This window comes from Bidens hawaiensis, unplaced genomic scaffold, assembly GCF_021521415.1.
Source record: "Bidens hawaiensis isolate Kalapana, Puna unplaced genomic scaffold, B.hawaiensis_p1.1 tig00031918_1, whole genome shotgun sequence".
NCBI lineage: Eukaryota > Viridiplantae > Streptophyta > Magnoliopsida > Asterales > Asteraceae > Bidens > Bidens hawaiensis.
Window position 1 is genome coordinate 141,545 of NW_027505229.1, and position 14,483 is coordinate 156,027.

The 14,483-nt window shown below is 38.1% G+C and overlaps 2 protein-coding genes across 2 annotated transcripts; one reads left to right on the forward strand and one right to left on the reverse strand.

The window, feature by feature from the left end:
* Nucleotides 1-2,266: 2,266 nt before the first annotated feature.
* LOC143611680 (regulatory-associated protein of TOR 1-like) lies at nucleotides 2,267-3,622 on the reverse strand. Its single transcript, XM_077085857.1, has 4 exons — nucleotides 3,617-3,622; nucleotides 3,321-3,406; nucleotides 2,728-2,815; nucleotides 2,267-2,654 (listed from the first exon to the last, which is right to left on the reverse strand). Exons 1-4 carry the CDS (start codon nucleotides 3,620-3,622, stop codon nucleotides 2,316-2,318), a joined length of 519 nt encoding a protein of 172 aa, XP_076941972.1. The 3' UTR covers nucleotides 2,267-2,315.
* A 6,716-nt stretch (nucleotides 3,623-10,338) lies between these two features.
* LOC143611660 (alanine--glyoxylate aminotransferase 2 homolog 2, mitochondrial-like) lies at nucleotides 10,339-13,826 on the forward strand. Its single transcript, XM_077085838.1, has 9 exons — nucleotides 10,339-10,644; nucleotides 11,573-11,803; nucleotides 11,890-12,060; nucleotides 12,235-12,378; nucleotides 12,507-12,686; nucleotides 12,772-12,997; nucleotides 13,212-13,325; nucleotides 13,419-13,505; nucleotides 13,594-13,826. The coding sequence occupies exons 1-9, from the start codon at nucleotides 10,408-10,410 to the stop codon at nucleotides 13,635-13,637; spliced, it is 1,434 nt and encodes a 477-aa protein (XP_076941953.1). The 5' UTR covers nucleotides 10,339-10,407; the 3' UTR covers nucleotides 13,638-13,826.
* The last annotated feature ends 657 nt before the right edge of the window (nucleotides 13,827-14,483 follow it).

The following is a 14,483-nucleotide window of genomic DNA, read 5'->3' on the forward strand; positions in this document are numbered from 1 at the left end:
CTGTGAAAACAACATTGAGCTAGTTTATATGAACCATTTGACTCGGGTCATTTACTGCGAGCTTAAGTTTGACCTGTTAGTCACCCGAGCCAATTTTGACCTGTTATCCAACGTAGATAGTTTTGACCTTTTACCCGACCCAACCAGTTTTGGCCTGCTAACCAACTCTATAATTACCAACATAAACAAATGCATATTGTGAATATATTAAAATAGAGTTGGAAAATTTATAAAAGTGGTGCATATCTAGTTAAATTCAGTCTTGTTGTCTTCCTAAAAAAATGATAGATTGGTTCTGATGTAGTACCGTGGTTGGTGGCTGCAAATCCAGTAAGTTCGGGTCGATCTTGTGTGGAGGCTCCAGCTGTAGATTTAATTATATGGTAATTACCTGTTGTATGATATCCATACCATGATTAAACATGAGCTTGACTTATAATCGATAAAGAAAATATGCATGCTTTAAAGCAGGGCCGGCTCTGAAAATTCACGTGCCTCGGTTGAGCCGAAAAAAATATGCCCCTTAATCCTTAACATACTAAATAATGTAAATACATTTTTATACGCCGATTAAAATTATAACGATTAACATAAAAATTAAAAAATCTTGATATTATAATGAGTTTATGACACACTTAATAAATTATAATAGCTAATTGAGGATTTGTGAAGCTCTCATAACATTTTTTATAACAAATTGGTGAATTAACTCTTCGAAGTTTATGCTCTCTAATGTTCCGTTTTTGAGGCATTTTTGGTCGAAAATAGGATTTCAATAACTATAATTTTGAAAAACTCATATTTTCAGATTCTACCGTGACTGTTGGTGTTCGATGTCGACGTGGTTGCTGGTCTATGAAGTCGATTTTGCTATTATCGCGCCTATTCGTTTCTTCTATTTATTTAACTTATATTAATTAATTAAAAGTACTTGACATTTTTTAAATTTTAGTGGGTCTGAAAGTCTTTGGTTAATCCAAAAAAATGGGGTCTAAAAAGTGTTTGAGTAATATAAAAATAATGATTATAAACATTCGGGTATTCTACATATATAACATCGGAATTTTAAAAAATTTTGTGCCCCAAAAGAAAATGTGCCCCGGCCGGTCGCCCGCTTTGCATAACCCATAACCCAAGAGCTGGCCATGCTTTAAAGCAAGGGTGGAAGTAACTTGGTAATGACACCATGCAGTTTCTATATGCTGTCATGAGAAGGCCCAACATATTAGATAGTAGACTTCAAATGAACATTTTAAACCGAAACAAAAAGTTTAAGGAACAAAAAAAAAAAACAATACGTAATCTAATGAAAACAGCAAGTCTTTTTTTCTGCAATGCAATGCTAAAACCTAAGTTTAGGAACACAAATTAATATATCAGTCGGTTGATAAAAAGCAGATAATAGATTATAAAAACATGGAATCATCATCGGAGACAGAAAACATGTGGCTAATTTTTTTATATTTTTTACCAAACATCAATCAAACCGAAACACAAATTAACATTTAAAATCTAGGACCATTACTGCTACGATCTTCATCTGTACCTTAATTGCTTTCTTGCTGATGTTGTTCACTCTTCAATTAGTTCAACAAAATCCCAAGGACAGAACAAATAAAATAATCATCTGTGGCCCGGCTATTTCCCCAATTATGAACAACAAATACAATTGAATACCCGTTCAAAGAATGTATTGCCTAAACCCCAATTATGAACAACAAATTACTAATTTCAAATAATTCGAATAACTAACTAGTCTGGTTGAGATGGTGTTGTGTTCATCAACATGACCTGGGAACACCGTATACAAAACCATAAACGAATTAACCAATTAAGGTAGAAATCAAAGGTCGCCTATATGTATTATAAGATAATATAGATATAGATAATATAGATATAGATAAAGATAAATATAAGCTTATGTATACTAATTGAGGGGAAATCACCTTCACGATTATTCGACTAAGGTGAAAAAACGCAACTAGATCGATCCACACACAGTAGGGCCGGTTTCATAGGTTTACTAAAGGGTAAATAGTAGTTCGAACCATAACATTACATTATATAGTTCTACCTATTAAATAGAAGATCGTGTCGCTATTTACAGATGTTGCACACAATTATATAAATAATAAAATCCTAATTTAAATCACGTATATTAAGTTATTAACTAATCATTAAAGTAACCAAATACACTTCATTGTCTCACCAACCGCCTTCTTGGAGGCTTAATGAATCGTATTATATATATTTCAAAGCAGCCCACGAGCCTGCTAGATCGAAATTGGAAACCAGGCTAGAATGTGGGCTTATGTTTAACGTGGTGGCGAGATTTCATCAGCATATATGGAAACACACGAATCAACAGCACCGGCTGCTAATAATATTTGGTAAGGGTGGAAAGCTAGACAGCTAACAGGCCCGATTTTTTGGGCCATGAAAGTTGGCGAGTAGCGAATGATGCCTAATTGTTCACCTTCAAGATTGAAGACTTTTATGAGTTGTCTGGCTGAGCCACTAGCTATAAGTGGTGCCTGCCGGTGTATGGCTAATGCGGTTAATGAGCCACGGTGCGCCTCGATGGTTAAGTAGGAATCACTTTGGTTTCTGATATCTAGGAATTGGATGTCTCCTGCTTGAGATGCACTCACAATCTAAAAATGACCATTGTAATTTAGTTTTTAGCAATAAAGCAATTAAGAAAAAGTAGTAAGTTTCGCCTTTTACCGTTGCTGGATCAAGTCCGGGTTGAAAACCGATTCCCACAACACGTTCGACTATACCACTAGTATGGGGGCGGGCAACACAAACAAGCCTGAATCAAGCATATCGATTAGATAGAAATTTAACAAAACAATTGCATATAAACAACTAACATCAAACTTTTAATACAAACAAACCAGGGGTTCGGTGAACAGTGTGACGAGAAGTTCGTTTATGTTCGTTCATTTATGTTTGTTTAAGATCGTTAGTTTACATTCGTTAATATATTCATTTTAAAAACTTTTGGCCCATTACAACTTAGATTAGTTTTGAAAAATTTTGAAGTCCAACTCTTTAACTAATCTTAGCTCAGCTATATTCATTCAATTATGTTTGTTCGTTTACCTTCGTGAACTGTTCATTTATACTGTTAACGAACACAGACAGGTTCTCTTTTTTTAACAAACACCCCATGAACAAGAAAACCAGTTTGTTGAACTGTTCATGTTCGATTGTTTGTTCAGTTAAATTTAAACGAACATGCTCCGTTTGTGTTTGTTTGGTTCGTTTAGAAGCCTACTGACACATGGTTAGAAATTTTGAAAATAACTATTTACCCATCCGGCGTTCTAATATCATATAATCTAACAGAACCGTCGACAAAGCCAGCTGTAAATTGACCCCCGTGAACTTGAGAAGCAGCCTAAAATTGAAAAATAAAAAATCACAAAATACCAGTCATGACAAAATAATGAATGGTCAAATACCTAGCGAAAAACTCCTATCTTCCTTTCATTACGGTATTTCTGAACAAGTTCCTGGATAAAAAGTTTCAAGGTTTTGACGATATTGATGCTAGTGACGATATTGATGCTAGTGACGATATCCTTGATATGGAGCCGGAACTGCTAACTAGCATGAATGCGCTAACTATGAATATGATGCCTGAAGATGAAGACCTACTTTATATCACCCTTCATTTCTATAGTATTTTTCCAAGTGAAATCCCCTAGTATATGAAAGAGTGAAAAAGTGCTTTCTCACTAGGTATTTCGCTAGGAGTTTTTCGCTAACTATGAATATGATGCCTGAAGATGAATGTTCAACTTTGAATGTTCAACTTTGAAATTTGAGAAATTTGTACTTCTAATGAATGCTCAACTTTGAAAATCAAGGGGTCTCATGGTAACTTTTGTGAAACTACAAGGGGCAATATTAAAGGGATACTTACGAAGCGTGACGACTGTTTTGAGAGACGTAAACAAGAAGATTGATAACGTGACTAAGGAATCGTGTGCGGGTTCGTGTGTAAAGGATTGTACATGTGTTGGTGCATTGTTTTCAAGTACGAGTAGGGAGTGTTATTTGTATGGAGAGTTAAGGGGAATGAAAGAGGTTAATAATGCTAGTGGAGAAACAAGTTTTATGGTGAAGGTTAATAATGAGAATAGTGGGAATGGATTTGTATAGGTTATGGAAAAAAAAAATATAGCAAATAATAATTAAAATTTGAAATAAGTTTTTTGGTATACATTAATACATGTTTAAGTTTAAGTTGTTGAACTTGCTTGAAATAATTTAAAATGTTAATAAAACCTCATGATTGTGTATTGCAATTATTTGGGGAAAAATAAAAGGTAGACCTCAAATGTTGTTTAGGTTGTGACTAATTAGCAACGACCACTAGATGCTACTCATTAAAGAGATCGAAAGTGGCATAAAGTACTATAATATAAAGAGTGGCAATAATAAATTGCTTAAGTTGAAAAAATATAATAAAAAATTAAATAATATGTTGTTTATAATAATAGTTAATACAACAATTATTTATATAAATAATAAACTAAAAACATTAGTCATCCACTCAAAGTAAGGACAATTATAATTTAGAGTCATTATTAAATGAACGACTTGATTTTTGTTTAGAAATCAAAACCCAATAAATTTCATCTAATTGGTTTAGTTTAGATCATGTGGTTAATTTTGTGAAAACTGCTACACAGACGTCATATGATTTCTTCACGATTTTCACGAAAAAATATTGTGGTTTCACCTATCACACTATATGAAAACAGTTATGTGATTATTATTTTTACGCAGGTAAATAGAAAATAGTATATAAACATGTTAAAAAACATACTAAAATATTAAACTATTACTCAAAATACAATATAAAAGTAAAATTTGAGATGATTAAAAAGCACAAACATAAAAAAAAAGAAAAAAAAGCTTTATATTTTATATCCAACTCGGTTTTCAATGAAATTTATATCGGAGCGTTTGTAGAATATACAGAACACTCTGTAGTTTAATTTTATTAAAAGTTTACAAGTACATGTTATTGTCGAACAAACACTTGGTAACAGTTCACTCATGACTAATCGCTCAATCTCTAAACACTACCTCTTTCACGACTCTAAGGACTCATTGCTCTCTCTATCTCGTAGACATCTCGAACTTTAATTCTCAAGAGATGATCCTTAAAAGTTTAGGTTAATTAATATTCAATATTTCAATTCGTGTATTAGGTTCTACTTTCTTGACTCCATGTGTATTAGGTTTCAATTTGTGTATTAGGTTTCAAACTTTCAATGGATAAGTTTTAGTTTGTATATTAGGTATAATAAAATTTGTTTATTAGATATGAAGTATTTTTTATGTATGTACTTTATTCAATATTAATAACATGTAAAAAATGAATAAAATATTTTAATAATATACAAAAAAAAAAAAATGTGACCTCTTGTTATTGAAAGATCACTTACGTGTGAAACTCAAATACTATTGTTTAACACATGTTGCATGTCTATATTTAATCAGTGGGTTACAGTCACTGCCAAGTGCCAAGTGCCAATTGCCAATTGCCAATTGCCAAACCCATACCGATATATACAATAATTGGTCATTATCTGGAATATTCAATAATAGTAATTGAAGAAGCGTGTATCGACTTACTTGTATACGATCAACGTTCCTCGGGTACGAGTGTGCTATATCACCGATGGTTTTCCGAGATACGAGTTCTTCCACCTACAAAACGAACAGTACCGTGAGGTTACCCCTCAGAAAGGGACAGAGGGGTCCTCTTTGGGGTAACCCTCCGGTGTGAGAATCAGATATTGTAGGAGAGGATAATCAGAATCTGAAAATGAGTAAGGACTTAGAATATATTTTCTTGCCTGCCTCCAACTGTGGAGGCGGCCTAGTATTTATAGTGCTATGGTTTCCAATGATTTGGCTCAGACCCAATTGGGGTCTTTTTAGCCTCCCCCTATTGCTTCGCGCCACGTGTATTTAGGACACATGGTGCTCTTTCATTGATTATTCTCTTACCAAGGTATTTCACCTGACCAATGTGCCATCACGTGGCAGCACATGGGCTTTGCTGAGTTGTCCACCTTTCATGGGCAGCTGTCAACCTCAGCACATTCTTTATTCCTTAAAAGATACCTTCTGGAATGTTGTCTGATGAGCACAATCACGGTTGTCATTATCCTGATTTGGATTAGATTATTGTCTCATTTATGCGCCTATCCTGGGGATGCGCGGGGTCTTTTCTTATTCTCACACTGAGTGTGCGCGCTGTGTGCATATGCGATATGCGCCACGCACAGGTGTTTCGTGCGCTTGCGCATAGGTTTCGGCTTTGTGTCTTCGTGACATCTTGATTTCAAGCTTCTTATCCGTACTTTATGGGTTGACCCGCCCCGCTCGATGTTGGGGCGGGTGCATACCCCTTCAAGCCCCCCAGTCTAATGTGTGTCTTGTCTCGCGCGAGCGAGGTAAGGGAGATATTAGACTCAATGGTTCGCTTTCTTAATAGGGTTTGTCTTTTCTTTTTCATTTCTCATATGTGCGTTGCGCGAAATTCCATCCCTTTGGTTAAAACGAATCGTCAATGCACGTGGTTGGTTGGTGTTGACATGCATTAGAGATGGAGGCGTTATGTGTCAGACCTTTCGTGTGCTCGAGGTGCTACAGTGGCCTTTCACGTCTCCTCATACAGTGTCAGGAACACGTGTCGCGCTTATGTTGGCCTACGCCTGCGAGTGGGGGCGCGTGAGCGTAGATCTGATTATTACTTGTTTCTCTTTCTCTCCCCTGGGCCTATAAAACCAAACCTTTTTGAACGGTTTTTTCTTCATCTCTATTGTCACTTTAGAGCTTTACTTGTCTTCTAACCCTTCGATTCAGAGCCTTTATCTTTGCTTCCGGATTCTGTGTTTAAACAATCGGATTGCTCTTATTCTGCAATCGCATGTCTCTTAACCCAGACACTACCGAGTCCCCCAGTAAAGGCCGTGTGAAGTCGATGGTTATCTCTAACTTGAAGAAGACCGGCAAGGGTATTCGGGTTGCCGAGGCTTCGTCGGAGGAGGGGGGAAGAATAAAACGGCGAAAAGATGGGACGAGATCCCCTGCAAGTTGAAACAGCCTGAGCTTGATAGTCTCATTGCTTCTCAGGGTTTTCTCCCTGAGTATGGTTGTCTGCTCCCGGCAGCCGGGCAGACGGCTGCGGATCCTCCTGCCGGCTATATCTCTCTATATTCTCATTTTTTTACTCACTGTAACCTTCGTCTTCCGATGACAAGGTTTATAGGTTCGCTCCTTCAATTTTATGGGATTCACATATCCCAAGTTCACCCTTTTAGGTTGGTGCGCATGACTCATTTTGAGTTTATGTGCAAAGCTCAGCGCGAAGAGCCTACTCCTCGCCGCTTTCAATATTTCTATAAACCAAAGGTTCAAGATTCTTGGTTTTCGTTTACTCCGCGCAGTCAGAAGGTTAAATGCTGTACTGTCACTTTTAAGAGCCTTCATGACTGGACTGAGAAGTTTTTCTTCGTCAAGGCTGGTGTAATTCCAATCCGCATGACTATGCGCGCGATCACTTCTGCGCCCGCAGATGACAATGTCCTTAAGAACCCAACGGGCACATGGGTTAAGAAGTTATCTGCTGAACCATCCCCCGCCAAGGATATTTGCGAGGAAGCGCTGGTGGGGGTTGGTATGAGCAATAGGTGGACTGACAGCGAGACTGAGCCTGTCATCCGTGTTGATGGCTCAGGTGGGTTGTTTGTTCATTGCATTAATTCTGCGCGAGTATAATTCGTTTTGCTGATATCACTTGTCTTGTTTTATGCAGACAGCAAGGAATACATCCACGCCGCCTATGACGAGCATACGGAGGGTGGATCTGCTGCGCTGAACCCTGGGGAAACCGCCTTTCCTGATCGTTTTGACGATATGTTTATTCCTGTTGACTTAGAGTTTTGCCTTGACAGCGATGTGCCTGGTAAGCCTTTGTATTTGTGCTTAGGCCCTTAGAATACCAAATTTGGTTTTATCATTTCTGTTGCGCGTATTGTAGATGCGCTCGCTAATTATGAGTTAGAGCCTGTGGAAGAGGAAGGGGAGGAGGCAGAAGCTGAAACGCAAAAACTCAAGCGCAAGGCTAAAGGCAAAACTGGCGCAGGGGCCAGTAAAAAACAGAAAAAAGATGATGCCTCTGTTGCCCAGAATCTTCCTCCTACTCAAGTGAAGGGACTTGAGAAAACCAAGGGTTTTACTTCCAAGTTTTCCTCGTCTTCTTTGCCTCATGGTGTGGGCAATCCTCCAGTCCACACGAGGTATGGTGCTGCCACCTCATCTCTGCGCGCGGCGGACAAGGGAAGCGGTGCTGCGCCTGCTGTTTCGTCTTCTCCAACATGTATACTTTGTTTATATTTTGTGGTTTTATGAGCGTGATTCCGATAGAGTTGTTAATGAAGCTTTGTTCACTCAAATGTTTGTAGAGCCGGCAACGTTGGTGGCTCAACCTCAGGCGCAGCAAGGTGCCAAGGCTATGTCGAAGGTTGTTTTGAAGTCCTCTGTTTTGCCCTCAAAAAGGGGGGAAATGGACTTCATGGCGATGCTTAATTCGCGGACTGCGGTGCGCCAAGGTATTTATTGCGCTTTGATTGTCTGATTTTTTCCTTTAGTTCAAGTCATGAATCATTTCTCCTTGTTGGTTTTTTCATAGGAATTATAGCTGGCACACAAGCTGCTAGTGGCACTGCTAGCGCTGGCGCCGTTAGTTCTGCTCCTGCTCCAACAAGTACTGAATCTCCCCTCATTGGGATCACTAAGGAGCAGGAGACTATTTTTCGCGCTGCTCTAACAGCGTCAAGACCTCCCTCACCTCCTCCTGCGCGCAGCCCTCCTCGTGAGACTATTTTTGATTCTTCCAAGTCGCAGGAGAAGAGACCTGTTATAGAGGATGATGAGGAGGTTAATTTTGAAAATTCCGATGGTGGCCGCATAAGCCCTATAGCGCCACGAGATTTCGTGGCGCAGCCTTTTTCTCATGGGGCAGGCAGGAGCTCATCAGCTGGCGCTAATCTTTCTGCCGGTTCTCTCAGGTATAAGTTTATTTTGCTCCGCTGTGCAGACTTCCAAATTAGTGTTTAGATAACTAAAACGTTTCTTTGCGTTGCTTTGTGTTTGTAGGGAGCCGATCACATATACCGCCCGAGCTGGAGTATCACTGAAGAGAGCTCATTCCAATCCTTGGGCGTATGTGAAGACTTTTGGGCTCACTCTGTTCCTCCAGCTGAAAGGAGGTTTCAAGAGGACCGCGCTCGCGTGGATTTGCTTAATGACCACCTTTTTGCTGGGTCTGGGTTCGAGTCCCACGGATGGCGCCAATGAAGAAGCGTGTATCGACTTACTTGTATACGATCAACGTTCCTCGGGTACGAGTGTGCTATATCACCGATGGTTTTCCGAGATACGAGTTCTTCCACCTACAAAACGAACAGTACCGTGAGCTTACCCCTCAGAAAGGAACAGAGGGGTCCTCTTTGGGGTAACCCTCCGGTGTGAGAATCAGATATTGTAGGAGAGGATAATCAGAATCTGAAAATGAGTAAGAACTTAGAATATATTTTCTTGCCTGCCTCCAACTGTGGAGGCGGCCTAGTATTTATAGTGCTAGGGTTTCCAATGATTTGGCTCAGACCCAATTGGAGCCTTTTTAGCCTCCCCCTATTGCTTCGCGCCACGTGTATTTAGGACACCTGGTGCTCTTTCATTGATTATTCTCTGACCAAGGTATTTCACCTGACCCATGTGCCATCACGTGGTAGCACATGGGCTTTGCTGAGTTGTCCACCTTTCATTGGCAGCTGTCAACCTCAGCACATTCTTTATTCCTTAAAAGATACCTTCTGGAAGGTTGTCTGATGAGCACAATCACGGTTGTCCTTATCCTGATTTGGATTAGATTATTGTCTCATTTATGCGCCTATCCTGGGGATGCGCGGGGTCTTCTCTTATTCTCACACTGAGTGTGCGCGCTGTGTGCATATGCGATATGCGCCACGCACAGGTGTTTCGTGCGCTTGCGCATAGGTTTCGGCTTTGTGTCTTCGTGACATCTTGATTTCAAGCTTCTTATCCGTACTTTATGGGTTGACCCGCCCCGCTCGATGTTGGGGCGGGTGCATACCCCTTCAGTAATAATCCAATTGAATAACAGTGACCTGGCTATATGATTATAAAAAATACAAACACGTCTACAAAACATTTAAAATAATATCAAGTTATCAACTCATGTTATAAATGCAATGTATGGTAACATAGAGGCGTGACCAAAATATCAACTTATCAACTTATCCCTTAATATTCGTCCACTTTGATCACTATACAAACCAATCACCAAAAATGCATAGATTAGTGACGTCAACTTCGAGAGTACTAAGATCAGCAAAGGATCATGTATCATGGTGTCGCCGAGGTTGTTTTTCTTTGGTGCCTGAGCAGGTGGAACCAGGTGTTGCAGATACGTTGCCGCAGTTTGATTACTCTCCCCCGCGGTACACAGGGCCTACCGCGGAGGAGATCCTTAAGAAGCGTAAAGAGTTTTTGAGTTCGTCTATGTTTTACTTCTACAAGAAACCGGTGAGTTTGGTTTATATTGTTTATGACTGTTCGTTTAATACATAACCAGTTTTAAGTGGAAAACTGTTAGAATAATAAGTGTGATAACTTATAATATATGATGCATAAAATGGTTTTTAGCTTTCATCTCGTAGATGCAAGTATAAGTGATACGGTATAGAATAATGAAAACCTTATATTTTTCTATCTATAAGGCAGAGCGTATACTACGGCCCACTCCACATTAGGCTCTGTGTAGTGGAGGGGCTACAAAATCGGCGAATTACGTCATGTGGCGCCAAGTAATCAAGAGTATATTTTTGTTTTAGGGCGTAGTGGTGTCGTAGCCCAATATATATATATATATATATATACCACACACAAATGAATATAATAATAAATTCTTCAAAGAGTTGCCGACGAGAAATAGTAATTGCCCAGCCCTTTACCACCCAAGTTGTCGCCCCCGGGCGGTGTTCTCGCCCATAGTCGCCCCTTGTCGCCCAACATTTTGGCCCACTACACATTGTCTTAGCGGGTGTGAGGGGTTTGATGTGGGGCCAGACTTTGTTCTAACCAATCGAATTACCACTCAACTACAACTTTTTAAATAATAATGTTTTTTAGTTAAACTATTACAAGTTAGAGAGAAAAGTTAATGAGACCCGCCATGCCTATATGACATTGACGTGTCAATCACTTTTTTTTTATTTTTTTAGCTAAACTTGTACATAGTCTACTAGTGATATTACAATAAACCTAGCTAATATGTTCTCTCTAAAAGAGAATATATTAGTTACGATATATTGTCATACAATATAAACAGTTAACATTTAATACTTCACGAAGTTTTCATTATTTTATAGCGAGTATTTGTTTTAACTGAGTGAAGATATTAAATATCATGTTATCTAGTTAATAATACAAGTGTTTTATATGTTGAAAACAGTTAAATATTGTACATGGAAAGATGCAATATTTGTTTGATGAGAATGGGAGAAGATACCTTGATGGATTTGGAGGCATTGCCACAGTAAGTTGTGCTCATGGTCACCCTGATGTGGTTCAAGCCATAATAAACCAAGTCACCAACATACAACACTCCACCATTCTCTACCTTAACCATGCCATAGCCGATTTTGCCGAAGCACTCGCCTCAAAGATGCCCGGTGATCTCAAGGTTATTAACATGTCAAAACGAGTTAATTAATTAGCATTCAATTTGATTGTATGTTAACTTTGGTTGTATTCTTGGAATCTTGGCAGGTTGTGTTTTTTACTAATTCGGGTACTGAGGCAAACGAGTTAGCGTTGATGATCGCAAGGTTGTACACCGGGTGTCAAGATGTTATATCATTGAGGAACGCATATCATGGTAACGCGGCTGGGACAATGGGGGCTACTGCAATGCATAACTGGAAATTTAATGTTGTCCAGGTAATTAAAATGTTGTGTATTTTGTAACACAAAAGTCATGTTATTTATGTATTTGTTGTTATTAAACATAACATAAGTACATAATGTATGTTTATTGTTGATTGAAACTATACAACTTTTCAAATTAATTATGGATATCATATTATTCATCTATATGATGTTTTGGATTACTAGACTGGGGTGCACCACACGCAAAATCCGGATCCTTATAGAGGAACATTTGGTTCGGATGGAGAAAAGTACGCTAAAGACGTCGAAGATTTAATCCAGTTTGGAACCTCGGGTCATGTTGCCGGTTTTATTTTCGAAGCGATTCAGGTTAACAATTTTTTTAGTTTGTTTGTTTTAATTTAACATTTTATGTTTCGATGTAATCACTACTTTTCAGTTTAAAATTAATAATTATAATATTTATATTTGTCGATAAGGTTTTTCTTTAATGGTAGGGGGTTGGAGGAATTGTCGAATTGGCCCCGAATTACTTAACTAGTGCTTATACTACCATAAAGAAGGCCGGAGGGCTCGTGATTGCCGACGAGGTTCAATGTGGATTTGCTCGAACCGGGAGCAACTCTTGGGGGTTTCAAAGCCATGGCATTGTGCCAGATATAGTCACAATGGCAAAGGTATTTTGTCAGTGCGACAGTTTGTCAGTCTGGCTGAGTTGACCCAAAACACTTATTAAAGTTTTATTATATGTTTTTTTCATAGGGTATCGGAAATGGGATTCCTCTAGGCGCGGTAGTAACAACCCCAGAGATTGCGGCGGTTCTAACCCGTAGAAATTATTTTAATACGTTTGGAGGGAACCCAGTTAGCACTGCGGCCGGCCACGCGGTTCTCAAAGTTATTGAGAAAGAAAAGCTTCAAGAGAATGCACATGTTGTTGGATCCTACTTAAAGGAACATCTATGTGCCCTCAAAGATAAGCATGAAAGTAAGTGTGACATAATTTTAATGAAATGCACATTATGTTTGGTCTTATAACTAAACCGGTCGTCTTAGTGGTACATTAGTTGGTTTATTGGTACTTAACTAGACCGATTTGTTGATGTTTTCCGGTCTAGTTTGGTCCTGACTTCTAAGAACAATGTGTAAAACCATAATTTACTTTTTTTTTATAAGTTTTGTGAAATTATTGTTTATGGAAGTTATTGGAGATGTACGAGGAAGAGGGTTGATACTAGGAGTCGAACTTGTGACCGATCGAAAATCAAAAACTCCAGCAAATGCAGAAGTATTGGAAGTGATGGAAAACATGAAAGGTATGAATAATATTAGACTTGAAATAGAATTTAACAAATTTTTATAATTAATTTTTGGTGTGAATAATTTGAGAGGTCATTTTTTTTTTGCAGATTTGGGGGTACTAATTGGTAAAGGTGGATATTATGGTAATGTTTTTAGAATCACTCCACCTCTATGCTTCAACAAACAAGATGCAGGTATGTTACTATTTAAAATTTTAATCATTTTAATATATTTTTATTATAAATAATTTGTTAAATTCTTTGAATTTTGTCTTTTTTTTAGATTTTCTTGTGGATGTTATGGACTACTCGATGTCGAAGCTTTGAGGACTTCGTACCGAAAGCATGTTGAATATTAAAATTATTCTCTACTGTATGAAGAGTCGACACCTCGTCGACTTAACAAATTATTGTGCTAAATGAAAGAGCATGTTACAAACTTGTTTTCTTTCATTTTCACTATGTAAATATGCCAAGACATTTCACTTATTGCACAAAAAACTATGTTTCCACTTAAGTTCATGTCTTGGACCTCACAAACCAAGTGATTATAATTTACGTTCTAACGAGTGGTTCGATGAGCACATTTATGGTTGGTTGAGCGTATTTCTCGTTGATTATGATCTAACGTATCAAACATGATTTGGTTTATCACGAAGTTGTTACTTTTAATAATAATGGGTTAGTGTAACATATGGCAAGTGTGACATGGTATGCTAAGAATTATTTTGATATTATTATTATAGATCTCTCCTGGATTAAAAACTTTGAAGGTTCTTACACCTGTAAATTTATAGTACATGGGCCAACTAATTAATAAGATGGTCCAAACCTGACACAACACCAAATATCATTAGTTCAAATTTTGGTCTACAAGCCCAAGCCAATATTCGTTTAATTAACCGAAAATTAAACAAATTTCGGTTAGGAATTTCAAATAACCAAGTTATCGATTTCGGTATTGGATATGGCTGTAACCGAACTAAACCAAATCGTACACAACCCTGTGTCACCAAGTTATTGATTTTGGTTTCAGTTTCGTGCCTTTTTTCTACAGAGAGTAGTTTAGGTATTTTACACTCGTTTAATAGAAGGTTTACTTATATTTTAGATGCGAATATAAGAAGGGCAATAGGGGCTGTTGATATGACTATTTCATTTGGTCTTAAGAAA